This window comes from Festucalex cinctus, chromosome 5 (assembly GCF_051991245.1).
Source record: "Festucalex cinctus isolate MCC-2025b chromosome 5, RoL_Fcin_1.0, whole genome shotgun sequence".
NCBI classification, from domain to species: Eukaryota; Metazoa; Chordata; class Actinopteri; order Syngnathiformes; family Syngnathidae; genus Festucalex; species Festucalex cinctus.
Genome location: NC_135415.1, coordinates 30,968,744 through 30,983,504, shown reverse-complemented (window position 1 = coordinate 30,983,504; position 14,761 = coordinate 30,968,744). Strand labels below are relative to the sequence as shown.

The following is a 14,761-nucleotide window of genomic DNA, read 5'->3' as shown; positions in this document are numbered from 1 at the left end:
GACTTCGTCCCATGTCTAACAATCCCTCATAATGCACCGACCATAAGTTAACATGTTTGCCCTTGTAAAATGCTTCCATCAGTCTAACCGATGGACACTCAACATTTGGAAACGATCAAATGCTAAATGGTAAATTAGTTCAATTTCAAATATTTGAATGGACAATTCTAAAAGAATTGAAACAACAACAAAAAAACGTAAAGCAATATAGCAAGGAACATTTGTATTTAATGGATCCAGCGCAAACGAAAATGATGTTAAAGGCCAACATAGTTTGACAAATCTAACTGTAAATGTAAATCCAGATACGAGATCTCAAAAGGCAGTTTTAAATGAAGACAGTAAACACTCGTAAGTTTAGAGACAAATTGAGGGTGTCACAGCAAAAAAAAAAAAAAAGAAGTCTACGCTTGTGGATGTATTTCTTGTATCAACATTTGCCATGCATCTGTCCAATACAATATTTTTTGATAATACAGTTCCAGTTTCAACATCTATTCCCAACTTTTTTCTTGATCAAACTGACCTTGACGATTTCAGCTATGCCCCCAAAACAAAAATAATCATTAAGGCTTCATTGGAGTCATATGGAAGATGGACATTCTAACATCTTGCTCTCAGTATTGCTAGTAGATTGAAAATCATATAAAAAATGAAGAAAAGTTCAAATATATATACACACACAACTTACGCAGTCAATGTCTCCCAAACAAGAATATTAACGTGAACATTTATGAGTTCATCCTTAATTACAAACTGCATAACAGAATTTGCATTTTAATCAGTTCCACTTTGTGCATATTGTCGATATCTGACCCTCTCCAACAGCCCTTCGAAAGCATATTTAGGACATATGACATTCAAAACAATTGACAGTATGTTGAAAAGATCTGATGAAATACTGATGCGTCACTTCAAGCTCACGAGAAAAAGTGGTTAGAAAATGCACTACTGACAGAATAATAAAAACTGCTCAACTACAATAAACACTTTTTGATAGTATACAAATGATAAAAAAAGTTTTTTTTTTTTTGTTCTATAAAAATTTGGTGAAGATTTCTACATTTCTACACTTCTTCCAGCATTAATGTGACCCACAACGTGTACAACCTTTCAAGGGAGAAAGCAAAAATGATCTGAGATAGTGCTTGCACTAGACTGATATTTACATCTTCTTTTGATAATGAGAAGTGCAAAAACATAGTCTGGCCAAACATTTCCAACCTTGGTTTCGTTGGAGCAAGACACATTTTCCCACAGTTCAAAACAGACATTAATATATTTAATTCACCGCTCAAAGATGATTATTTTTTTTAATTTCTGTTCACAGATTATAGATCACATTAATGGCAGGATAAGTTGATAAATGATTGAACTCTTAATATTACAAAATCTGCATTTGACTGGGGTGTGTAGACTTTTTCAAACTAATCTTCTGGCACCGTTGCCGGTCTAGTGCAAATGAAGGCAACGCGGTAAACATAAGAGTAGAGACGGCGTAGCTCCTGCATTCGGCTCAACATTTTGCAGCGGAGCTTTTCCAGCGTTGCAGTCTTATAAAAGCAGAACCCCTAAAACGCTTCTTGATTCCAGTGAATGAAGAACGTAAGAATTTGATATTCAACCGACTGCTGCTGAGACCGTAAGCGTCCCGGTCAAGACGAGATGTGCCTTTGTCGTTGGCTTCCTGCTCGGCCCCTCTGCTTGTCATATTTGAAAGTGATGATGAGGAAGATGAGAAGAGTTACGCCCTGAATGCCGGCCAGGAGAAAGAAGTAGTAGTGCAGTGAGCAGTCGTTGATGTTTCCTAGAAAGACGGCGAGAGAAAACAAGACAGTCTTTTATTTTTCACATTTGCTACAAGTTCAGGTAGGTGACACTTTTTAAACAGAGTGGATGAGTGACAAAGAGACACGGGTAAATTGTGACGCTCAAAAGAGGTCGTCTTGGCACGTTCCTTCGCTAGGCTACACCATTCATGTTTTCGACAGATAACATTCACTTTTGTTAGCGAGAGCTTCGGCAAAGACGAGACTTGTCAGGTGGTACCGTTCAGCAAGCCGCCTTCTTCCTTTTTCAAAAACAAATACGGTTGATCTCCCACTTTGCAGCTACGACAAAGTCGCGACTGAAGAATTAGAACATACACGTCAAGGTGGGCGTCTTTGATACTATTAAAGGAAATACTTGTTTTCCCCTGGGAACGGGACACGACAAAATACATTGATTCCATTTCACAAACTCACCTGCAGTAAGAAAAACAAACCGCCCACCTTACATCAAAGCAACAGTGAAGCAAAAACAAATATGGTCCTGTAATATTGTCAATGTAAATGTAAAGCCCCCCCACCCCCCGAGGCGATGTTCTGTCTTGCTCAGAAAACTCCTATTAGTGGAGCCGTCACTGCAAATAAAGTTGGAGGAAGCGACTCAAGTTTGATGGTGCTTAATAAATATGCCGGCGACTTGTGCCTATTTACCATCATGATGGTAATACATGGAACGAGGATTTAAAAATGACTTTGAACTATTATATGATTAAAATAAAAAAGGTTTCAGATTCCCAAAACACAAAGCAAGCCTATGAAACTCTTAGCTCGGAGAGACTATTTTATACTCTACGGTTATAGAAACTTATGAGCACAACTGTATGGTGAAAAACTACAAAAGGCCTAATACCCATAAAATCTAATATACTGTGGCAATATTTTCAGAGGTTAAAGTGGACATGAGTAGAGATGTGCATGTTAATTTTAGCGGCGATTCATAGCATTTTTGTGTCATTAAGCGACATGTACAGTTATTAGGGTCTGTCAACTTATGAGCACAATCTTAATTGACTATTATGTATTTTGTCCAATGTATGTTAAATATATTCAACAATAAAACATATCTAATGAGGTTAGCAAATTAGGCCTCAGAAACAAATGTTCTCGAGTCTTCGGATCCCGATACAGAAAACTTATTTTGAGCTTCTTGACGATTTAATGAATGGCTATTTGTGTTGTTGCCTTTACTCAGTAAAGGCAACAACACAAAGTCAGTAAAGTTTACTGACTTGTTGAATGTCGTCGTGTAATCCCGAGACTCAGCAGAAATTGCACTTTTATAGCTCTTTACAATTGAGTCTATACATTGCCTTATCAAATGACACAGAAATTTTAACTACAGCACAAGAAGCCATCTTGAGGTTTTTCTAAATTGCCTTTTCTAAATAGTCATCAATGGAAAAACCAAAAAAAAAAAAAAAAAAACGTACTTTTTAGAACAGCGTTGTTACGAGGAAGTTGAATGGATAGCGTTCCTCGTTGTGCTTTGCTTTGTTCATTGTGCTTCCGGGAGTTAATAACTTGATTTTACTTACTGCTTCTGACGTTAGTGCAGTAATAGACGGCCTTGTTTTGGCTAATCAAGTGCATCAAACAACTTCCATATATACGTATGCAGACAGGTTAATGTGAGATGCCCTTAATGTTGGCTGTGGATCATTTGCGTGTGGGCTACACAAAAAAAAAAAATTAAAAAAAGAAAAAAAAAAAAAAGAAAAAAAGTTTATATACCAGAATGTAGAAGCACTAGAATAGCTTAACTAAAATATAAATCATTAGTTATCGGCAAATTTTCACAAAAAAATAAAAGCTACTCTTGCATAATAGCATTTTTAATACAACTACACTTACTTAAATTCCTCAACAAAAACTTAACATTTGTGGTAATAGTTTTAATTCACAGTATTCCTGCCATAGGCATGATGGAAATGTGTTGTGCAAGGATTAGCCAATCGATGTGACTATTTGCCAACAAGTACTAAATACCACCATTTGTATCACATGTTTTCTCTGCAGCAAGGCATACAAGTGCTAATATTCACTTCCCCGCATCGGAGGCACGGTGTCATCAGAGATTCAGTGCTAACACAAAAAACCTTCATGTTCTTCTTGTACATGATTTAATGCCCTGTTCTATCCTGCGGATCAAAGTACAGGATTAAGTCGTATGAAACGAGATCTTCAAGCTTTGCATGATCAGTTGATCTCAGTTGGGCGTCACAACATGGCAACGTGCTTGCACAAGGTTATTTTCCCAGTCTCTCTGTTGTGAGCGCACCCTTGTTGATAATTAGACATTCAATGGAAGAAAGAAAAAAACTGGGATGACAGGACGCGGCGCACGCAACTGACGCTTGTGTTGATGCGCCTTCAACAGAAGAGCGCGCGAACCATTTGATCTTTGAATGACTGTGATGTTGTGCCACAACATTCAGAAAAAGACAACAGGCGGAGACAAAAATCTGTCGCAGGCCGTTATTTATGCTGTCATCATCTTAATTTGGTCAAATGTTTAGATTGTGACAGGTGGACAAAGAACTGTAAATAATTTACGAAACGTAAAACGATGCGAGTGACAGAAGGGAGATGGTGGGAAACGATGACTATTGGATTAGCATTCAATAAACTCATTTAACGGGTTATAAAGTTTAGACCGTCATGCTGCAGTCTTTATTGACAAACTCATATATTCTTCTACAGTTTTACAGACTGGAGTACTGAAGTTGGTCAGAAGTACAGTACGTTAGAAGTTACATTTAACTCATTTGCTCCCAATAACGTGTAAATACGTTTTTTTTTATGTTTTAAGTGTCCCAAAGACGTAGTTATACGTTTTTTTGTTTTGTTTTTTTTTATGCTAGAGCATACAGAAGGATTTGATGGAGCCTCTCAACTGCAAAGAACGGTTGCAGAAATGGTAGTTATTACACAAACGGCCAGCAGGTGGCAACACTGCAAAGGAGATCAACCAGGGCCATCTAGAAAAAAAGCTCAATTACTTCAAATTTTAAATAGAAAACTGATGAAACTTAGCTCTCTTCTAATGCTAATTGCTGCAAAACGGAAACAGATAGAAACATACTTTTTTTTTCCTGATGAAATAAGAGACTTTAATCTTTCTTTTGATAGGTTCCATGCTTTTATAGCAATTGAATACAATATTCTGTGGGCCTTTCAAAATCAGTCAAAATCCAGTAAAACAGCCGGGAGCGAACGGGATTGCGAAATGTGAAAATGGCGGCGAGTGAATGAGTTAAAGACTGCGCTCCACAAGGGACCCCAGCCAGGTGATTTCACAAGCTTAGCCAACATTACACAAGGACTCGGCCATACTATAGATTTGACAAGTCTTCAACTGGTACTGGTGATTCCACAGTGAGCTTCAATGCGTGATAATTCACCTGACCACGGGAATCCAGAAGAAAAGTGGTCAATATCAATTTAACATTTGAAGATAGATCAATTGATCCAAACCCAGAAATGGCATGACTCAACATTTTAATGCTTTAACACATTCAATATCACCTTGAGCCGCAGAATCCTATTTGAGGGGAAATCAATGGATGTTTGTTCCAGCTATAAATGTAGTCATTTTCGGTAGTCCTTCAATTGATCATAAAACTAGTTTGGCCCTCTAACCTGTGCTGCAAACCATCTTCTAAGTATTCTATTTGTACTGCATGTTCCATTTATAATATAGCCTGTGTTAAGTTAGCCAATTTTTGATATAAAAGGCCTCCATTAAAACACTGACATTTTGCTCAATGTGACCCCAAAACTGCTTCAGCAGGAATGTGCGAATGTCATCTTGCAAAAAAAAAAAAAAAAAAAGTCCTCAACATCTGATATTAGATTGACAACTTGAACACTGGTCAAACGAAAGATCATTTGCCGTCATGGGACTAAAACAGCTCAGAAAAGAGCTCATTCGGAAAGAAATTCAGCAACATAAAAGGGCTTCAAATTAAATGCAGAAAATGGTATTTTAAGAAACAAAAGCTTTGTATGTGAAGGACACGCTTGCGAGAAGAGTAAAAGGTGAAGCTGAACAGACTGCTGGTGAAAGTAAAAAACAATTGCACTGGAGGCCATGAGGGAGTTATAGTATAGAAAGCATATGGGGAAACATAAATTTAAAGTTTTAGAAGTGGAAATGACTGGAAAAAAATTCTGATGACAATATACAGCAAGAATACATTGAACAGCCATAATATTTTCACCACTTTCCTAATAATGAACCAAATATTTTGCTTTTACAGAAATAATGATGGTCCGATTTGACTTCCTGTCAGAAAGGGATTCATGACATGTATGAATTATGTTTGATTACAATGTAATGCAGCATTACATTACAATTATATTTTATTTTTTCCAATTCTTTCTTTTACTCTCTTCAAACTAAGTGTAAATATTACTCTAAAACTGAGTCTATTTTGGTCCTTATCTAAATAGAGTAAAATTGACTACAGAATTTACTGTGAACTTGCTACCCAAACATTTTAGTTGATCATGTGTGAACATGCGTATTAGCAGAATGTACTATAACGAATGTAAACCCAAGTTCTCAGAATCCACACATCCAAACTGTCTGCAAAATGACGGATTGCATCTCTGTCAGCATACCTGCCAACAACATCAAACATGGAATTTCGGCTTTTTCCAACATGATGGAAAGACACTTTTGAGATTGCAACTTTGAAATGCAACACTCCACACATGCTGACTTTTCCAGGATGAGCAAGTGGAGACTGAGTGACAGCATCAAGCCGTGTGATGCCGGACTAGCAGTTCCATCTCCATGTTAATGCTCAAGGGACAGCTTTACTCAAGTTGAGCAGGGAGGTGTAATCAGACCCCCGGCCTGTGATTAATGTTCCTCATCTATCTTCAGGCCAGTGCGGCTCAGTAAAACTCGGAACAGTTCACCCAGGAAGCTGTTTACTGAACACCATTATGCCCGAAGCCATGGAAATGAGTTGCATCTTGAGAGCTAAGAGGACGCTAACATCTTCTGCCACAAAACATACTGTACATTTCCTGACTGTACTTAATTAATACCTAAGCTTTGTGTCATTTGGGTTCGTTTGTTTGTTTAGTTTTGGTTTTAATCTGTGGCCAGGAGGATGTTTTGTTCCATTTCTTCAGCTCACCATTCAAATGACTTGAAAAACAAAAGACGTCTTTCAGGCAATCTGGCTCAACTTTAACTGCCCCTTAAATGAAGCTAAGATGAGAAACTGATGGATTTACCTTCCAGTGCTAACAACATCAAAATCACACTCATTCCGAAGGCACACTGTATTAATGAGCTATTAGGCTTTTGCGGGTATGTTATTTACATCTTTACCACATGTTCAGAGAAATGTGATCCAGGTCGGAAACCTTCTGACTGTAGGAACCCATCAATATAGTGCCAAAACCTCCCTATTCATTCTGCCACTTGGGCAGATTTACACAACCTTTGCGTCGTTAGGCTGACAAGTCTATTTATTATGAGAAAATTCCCTTAAAACAACAGGACTGCACGGGAGTGTTTTGCTACCCTTTCCACAACTAATTTACAACCTCCTTAAGTGGAGTTTAAATCACCACAAGCTTTGAAGATTCAAAGTCCTATCCTGGCAAAATAAACTTCAGCAATCTGAATCGATACCTCAAAGTCCACACTCATACGCATGACATGCAAAGTCAATAGTTTATTTTATTTTATTTTTATTTATTTATTTTTTAAACGTATGTAAAACCTTTGGTGTCCTGGAAGGCGTGGCAAATAAAATGTATTATTATTATTATTATTATTGTTATTGTTGTTGTTATCTAGTTACCTGTTACTATTATTACTAATTTACTATAGGCCTAAACTAAAAACATGACCACAGATTACCAAATGCGGTATGAGAGTTCTGCAATTATGAGGTTAGTGCATTTCCATCGATTTTCATCATTGTGGTTTCAGTTGACAAAATGTTTAGAACCACCCTTTATCATACTCAGAACCATTTCAAATATTTTGACCTTCCCATGTACCTTAAATCAGATAACCAAATTCTAAAAACATTTGTGAGATGCAGTGACGTGTCACCCTAAATTGTAATATGATCTTACCAAAATCTTTGTGAGATGACATCCATCCAATCGCCTTGAGGGACACGATGGCCAACAGGCCCGAGCCCACAAAGGAGCCTATCCCAGAGAAAAAGAAGAAGAGCCCCATGATGGCACTCTGCATAGACTTGGGTGCAGCAGAGTACGCAAACTCCAGTCCTGCAGGAAAGAGAACACATTTATTTCATTAGTGTGAATGAAAATATTGGCTGTATGGATGAGTGCAAGAGTAGGTAGCTATGTGGCTGGGGTGTAGAGATATTAATGATTAATCGATGAATTGGTAGTAATTGTTTGGGGGAAATTTCAGAATAAAATGTGTCTTGAAGCATTTGAGGCCAAATAGAATGCACAACAGCTTTGGAATAGTCATTGTATATTTCATTCAATTTCTATTTTGTTGGCTATCTGCTATGCTTTAGTCTGCAAGACAACCACATTTCTGGAAGATAAATCATAGTGTTTGCAGAGACAGATGGAAAGCATGAGGGGTGGTGGGAAGTCTTATTTTCCACCACCAGACCTGTCTGCCTGCAAGCTGACATTGATAATTTCATGGCACCTCGTGTGATTTTTCAAATAAGGCCCGATAGCAACATCTGTCTGGGGAGATTACAGAACGGCGGTTGAATATGTTTGCTTTTTAAGACTTTAAGGACAGCTTCCTCACAGATACCTATGCAAAAGGGCCGACAAAAATGTCGGGATTAGAGCATTGTAAACTCTAACCTTTGTAGGTGTTTTCAACGGTACATTTGTATCGTCGGATAACCTTTGGATTACAACTCAATGTGTTTTGGAGAAGACAGCAAAAACAACAACAAAAAAACACACATTTAAAAGAGTATTAGTTAAGATTTTGCAAGAAAATTGCCAGATCATATCTGATGTCCACCATGAGCCAAATAATAAAAGCTGAACATTCATCGGATTTCAAATGCACTGTACGTGTTTTCTTCCAAAGGAGCAAGTAAACATGATTTTATTGCAAACAAAATGTCAGGGATCATTCCAAGACAACAAATAAAAACAAACCTGCATGACACGCAAATAAATGCTCCTTGTTGTCTTTTAAGTCAGGGAATAAATATTTTTGATGGCAGTGGCTTCTGACAGGTTTATTCAAATAAAAGAGGACTAAAGGGAAAACATTTCCTTTCATTCAAGATACTTAATGTCACAATTCTGTCAGACTATTCTCCTTGAAGTAAGCGCTAAAGAATGGAAGAGAGAGTGAGATAGGGATATTTTTTAAATGATTTTAGGGAACTACAGCTTTGTCTGCTCTTGGATTGGAGATCCATCCCCCGTCTAACAGTCCCATGACGCACTTTTCATATTCTAGTGGTTTCATCTATAATTACAGATTTTAATATTAAATCCTGTTAAAACCCAGTGACATCATGATGTCGATTTCAGGGTTCGGTTAGATCACAGTGGGCTAAAGCTGAAACGTTGCTTTGAAGTAAAATGCAGACACTTATTTTTAGTTCAACCTTTATTTAGCCACGGGAATAAAAAATCATTCACAATCTCTCCTACAAGCGTTTCCTGGTGATAGTGAACGAGGGAGATTACTAGGGACCGATACCAGCTGCGTACAAATTTTACAATAAGAATAATATTAATTTTATATTGTCAAAAATGTTCACGATTCAATAGCTCAGCCTGAGCATGGTACATAAGTTTGATGCAGTTTTTGTGGCAACGGATTTGATCCTTTTGCTTACCTAAAAATAGGAAGTTCTGTTCTAAGACTAGTTTACATGTTCTTGAAGGCCATTGCAGCCCCATTTCAGGTACTGGTAACTCTGGACAAAACTGGATGATTGTGAGACAAAGCGATGCATTAAACGTATACTACAGAAATGTGTATGTATATGCATATATGTGGGGTTACAGGATGGGCATATGTCACAAGCTGTGATTGCTGTGGGTGCCCATGAGAATGTTAGGAGAGTCCTAGTCGGCTGCAGTGAAAGAGTAGCATTTAACATCTGGTAATCATAAAAGCTCCCTCTCTCCCTTACAAAGCACATGATGTTCTTAATAGGAGTCAATGTGTCTGTAAGAGATGGGATAACACGATTATGTTAGGACGTAACGATATTGGTCACTTTTAGCTGACAAGCAATGAAATTACCACTTCATGATGTCTGTCTGAAATGAAAGCTTACGCAGTAGCACGTAACTGAGTACCTGCAATGCTGGCAAATATTTCACTGATGCCTATCAGCACGTATTGAGGCACTTGCCACCAAATGGGTAAATCTGCTGCATAGTAGACGACGTTGCCAAGCACTTGGTCAATGGGGCCATTTGCTTTGATGATCTCCAGGCGTTTTGTCTCCAGAATACCTGATGGGAAGACAAAAACGTGAGCAAATGTGAGCACAAGTAGAAAGCAAAAAAAACAACAACACATACACACACACAGTACTAGATTGTGGCCTCACTGCCAATGTAGTGACTCAGCGATTTTGGATTATTTCCATCCATTTCATTAAGATCACATCCACATCCTTCTGTATTGTAAAGCCCTATTAGAACTCCTTTATGAAAACAGTTACTGTAAGTAGATCATCAACCACTACTGCATTCCTAACTTGAATTGATGGCCATTATCGTGCAACCAGCAGCTGTGGTACTTGTAGATAACGCCTAAAGACTGCCTCATATCATAACTACACTTAATGCTGCACTTGGAGAGAACTTGCCTTCTTGTAATCCGCCCGTGCAATAATACTAGCTGTCCATCTCAGTCCATGCGGCGGCTGGGCTGCAGAGACTAAGTCCTTCACTACAAACACACAGCCCGTGCTTACCCCCCTCCTTACGAAACATCACACAGCCCAACATGATCCCTAGTAGTGGACATCTAAAGGCAATTGAGCTCCATAAGAAGCATATGAGAAGTCGCACTTTAAAAGCATACGGTATAGTGCAAGATATTGTACAAAAAAAAAAATCTTCACAAGCAGTGTGAGCCTTGTTTTTCCTTCAGCCTCCCTCAGTTTATACACAAACAAAAATCAAATAACAAATCAATGGTTCTCTGCAGGCCAGCATATTTTTTGGCGGCCTCTTGTACTGCATAGGAGGCCCCACTTTGTTCACCATGGCTAACAGCAAACCCCATGAAATCGCACTGCACCAATTTCATGATGAGAGACTTGCAGGCTGAAGATTTAATGAGTTACCCCTAGTGAGGAATAGAATGAAAATGGATGGATGGAAAATGTAAAGTTCATTATTGTCAACATGTCATCACTTTGACCAGTGACTGAATCCAGCCACACTGCTCGTGTGTGAACTCACCGTTCTGTGACCAATGCCCACACCTCCGCTCCATCGTAAACCCTTTCTCTCCACTCACAGGAATTGCTCGCTGCAATATTCAGAATTTATTTTACTGTGAAAGGGCTTTACTTTCCCCCAAGAAGTGGGGTGATAAAAGCAGATAGCGGAATTGGCTTTCAACTTCATAACTGAATACGTTTGAACATCTTTACATCTAGAAAAGCCACTGACATCTGAAAATACCTTAACATGAGATACATATTCTTCACACACCTTTCATTCCATTCCATCACTGATGGAAAATAGACTACAATATTCTCCCTCAGCAATGTGTCTTATTCTGCACTTCTCAATTTCATCCAAACATAGAACAAAGCTAAAGGGCCACTTCTTATCCTCATACATACCACAAACATCTCTCTCTAGCAACAACAATAGTCGCATGTCATCCATTTTTATTCAGATTGTCATCCTATGAAGGTAACCCGGATAGTCAGATGTAGCCATTAATAAAATATGCCACAATTGTACATTGATTTAACATCTTGTATGTGTTTTGTTTATTCAGAAATGTGTCTTGCGGCTCGTCTCTCTCAAAAACGTTTGCTTGGCTGTATCAATGCAGTCGCTTTCTCCCCAGACATGCTGGACTTGCACTTTCAAATAATCCACCGGCTAGAACGGAAAATGACTCCGTGGCAAGGATGCAATCATTCAGGTCAAAACAGTGCAATGCCTCAACTGCTCCAAGTAAGGAAACATATATAGGCTGCCAGTGGTAAATTGATGTTCATATTTAGGGATTATTTATCCATCTGTGACCGAACATGACATATACAAAATCATTTATTGTATAGCACGTGTTAAAAATGTCGGTGCCGTATTCCTAATTTTTGCGGTTAGGATCATTTTTTTCTAGTCTTGAATTTGGAGGTATTTCCACCATGTGTGCTTTGAAACTTTTGTCCCCAGATCAATTTATCAGGAATAAGTAGGAATGCACAGAGGACATCTTTTTGTGAACTCACCCGCTGCCACAGCCGACCACATGACAAAGAACATCCCCACTGCAATCCTCTTCAGAGAGGAGGGCAGCAGACCACGTCGTTTCAGAATAGGGTCCACCACTTTGTCTTTAAGAGGAATCAGCATGAGGATGAGCACAGCATCAAACATGGTGAGCCAGGCTGCCGGGAAGCGAAATGTCATCTGGGGGATTCAGAGGAAATAGATGAGATAAAACTGTACAAAATTCAATCAAGTGTGAAAGCTGTGGAGAATTTTGCCACAGTCTAACACAGCTGATTAAGTTTGTGCTTGCACTTTTGGCTGGATATTACTTTGGCACCCCCAAGTGGTCACAGTTAAATGTGACTGAAAACTGCACTATGTCAACACATCTGGATGCAGTTCCATAACATTCTATTTATCAAAAGAATACTTGTGTGAAATACTATTCTAACCAGGGAGACACAAATGCAAATGGAGCGTATGAAGCACATCTAGAAGTTTGAATCATGAGCAAAGAACCTGCAAACATTGAAATTCAAACGTCAGTGTCATCTGAGGTTTGGTGCGCCTCTGGTTCATAATTATGTATCTCTAAGTCAAGCTCATTTTTGTTCAATTTGGCTTTTGTTAGCATATTATAATTTTCAAATTGATCCATTTTCTTTTCTAAATAAAACCCTGTATGAGTAATAAGTTCTGGAGTTCCCTGTCACTTATCCATTATGTTATATCAGCAATTTGGGGTAAAAGCCTACTGGATGCATAAGACACTATAACATGTATACATTTGATTGGACACATAATAAAACGTTAACTAATAAAGAAAAGGTGACTGCTGCAAATCATGCATTGAGGGATTAGGAAAAATCAGAAATATTTGCAGTATTTTGTCTTCAAGTTGTCAATGCTTCCATTTCATTTGTAGCAATGTACTTAACATCGCAAAGCGCATTCCAACAGACTGTACGTGGCTGATTCTGCTGCAAAAGCACATGACAAATTGCTTCGTTCCTACTCATGCATATGTATTCACAAGAGGGCCCAAAAGAAAAGCGTGGGTTTCGTGCAAAGAGGATGAGGATGCATAAAGAGAATCTGATTTATATTCGATTATATCTATGAAAACAGCACGGGAATGTATGTCTATTTTTAGATCACATTGTTAGTTAGTGTTGCGAGTGCTTGAATTGATTTGCTCACTTAGGAGCAACACAAATTGTAGTTAGATGGCAGTGGCATGCTCAATATGTGCACTCAGCAATATATTTAGTAAACATATTGACAGCACAAAGACTGCATACGCATTCTATATTCTTCAGCCTGCCTGTATATAATATCCATCTAATCATTAGATGGATGGATGGATGGATACATTAGATTCTAATGTATGTTTAATAACACTTAGATCGCAGATTGATAAGACAGAACATGATAGAACAAGATAGATACACACACAGTAGCTGAAGAGATGAAACAATTGAATTTAGCTTTGAATGTAACGCACCATAAATAATTACAATGCATGCATTCGCTAGCAGCTCCACTTTCAGTGTGTTCTGTCTCCTTGAATAGATCTCATTTGTTCAGTTGTGCCATTGAACTGTGTCAGGTGAGGAAGTAAAAACACTGCAGCATCAAATCTCATTTCCCTTTTGATTTTGAGAAGTGTCAAGACTTGTACCAAACAAAGTCTGGGTTTCATTTTTGGTAGCGTGTACAGTATAATGTGGAAACGGAAAACAATCTCCCTCGTTGGTATTTATACAATTACCAGTTGTCAACATGAACTTTTGAGACCTTGTTTTGATGAAATATAAAGGCAAACTGATTCACAAATTCCATTCTACTTGTTCAAATCACCCAATTACTTGAAAGGTATCTAAAACAATAGGTGCACTATAAAATACAATCTCTCTGTATGCTTTAACTCTACTTTATATATGAGAAAGCAAGACTGCGGATGTATCTGGAGTGACATGCCTCATCATCATCATATCTTTCCAACATCCAATACGATATGTGAAAATGGAAAGAAACATAGGTAGCCCATGTCAGACTTATTAATGGAGAGCCATCAGATGGAGGCGCTGTTGTGGAGTGCTCCAACTGCAGACAGGTTGCTAATCTGCAAGGTATTAGTGTGTTCAGTAAAGTTCTGACTTAATCCCCAAGGCATTACCACAACCTTTGCCAGCCTCCAGCTGTTACCTACCACTGTCACCGTGTCACTGACCTACAGTTTCCAATGTGAACAATCAAGTTTAGGACTACGCTTTGCAGGAAACGCGACCAGACTACCTATTTTTTTTCCCACACGCAATACTTTGTGTTCATGTAAATATCCAATCTTTGCCAAATCTTGTATATTAGTTGTACTAATTACTGTTTAGTTACCATGTGGGAGTCAGTAGTGCTATTCGAGGCAGCAACTGGAATCTTGAGGTGGAGGCCCTGCAGAATGTACGTTGTCTGCATCTGCAATATGATGAGGAGATTAGCATCAAAGAAATCACTTC

General features: G+C 38.3%; 1 protein-coding gene across 2 annotated transcripts in view; it reads right to left on the bottom strand.

The window, feature by feature from the left end:
• Positions 1-208: 208 nt before the first annotated feature.
• Positions 209-14,761, bottom strand: part of slc15a4 (solute carrier family 15 member 4) — a 23,882-nt gene continuing 9,329 nt past the window's right edge. For both annotated transcript variants that reach the window (XM_077521429.1, XM_077521428.1), the window contains exons 5-9: positions 14,640-14,720; positions 12,263-12,443; positions 10,134-10,292; positions 7,935-8,093; positions 209-1,807 (exon numbers count right to left, since the gene is read on the bottom strand). In XM_077521429.1, the coding sequence (XP_077377555.1) occupies positions 1,656-1,807; positions 7,935-8,093; positions 10,134-10,292; positions 12,263-12,443; positions 14,640-14,720 (732 nt within the window). In that variant the 3' untranslated portion in view covers positions 209-1,655. The remainder of the gene's footprint in view (positions 1,808-7,934; positions 8,094-10,133; positions 10,293-12,262; positions 12,444-14,639; positions 14,721-14,761) is intronic.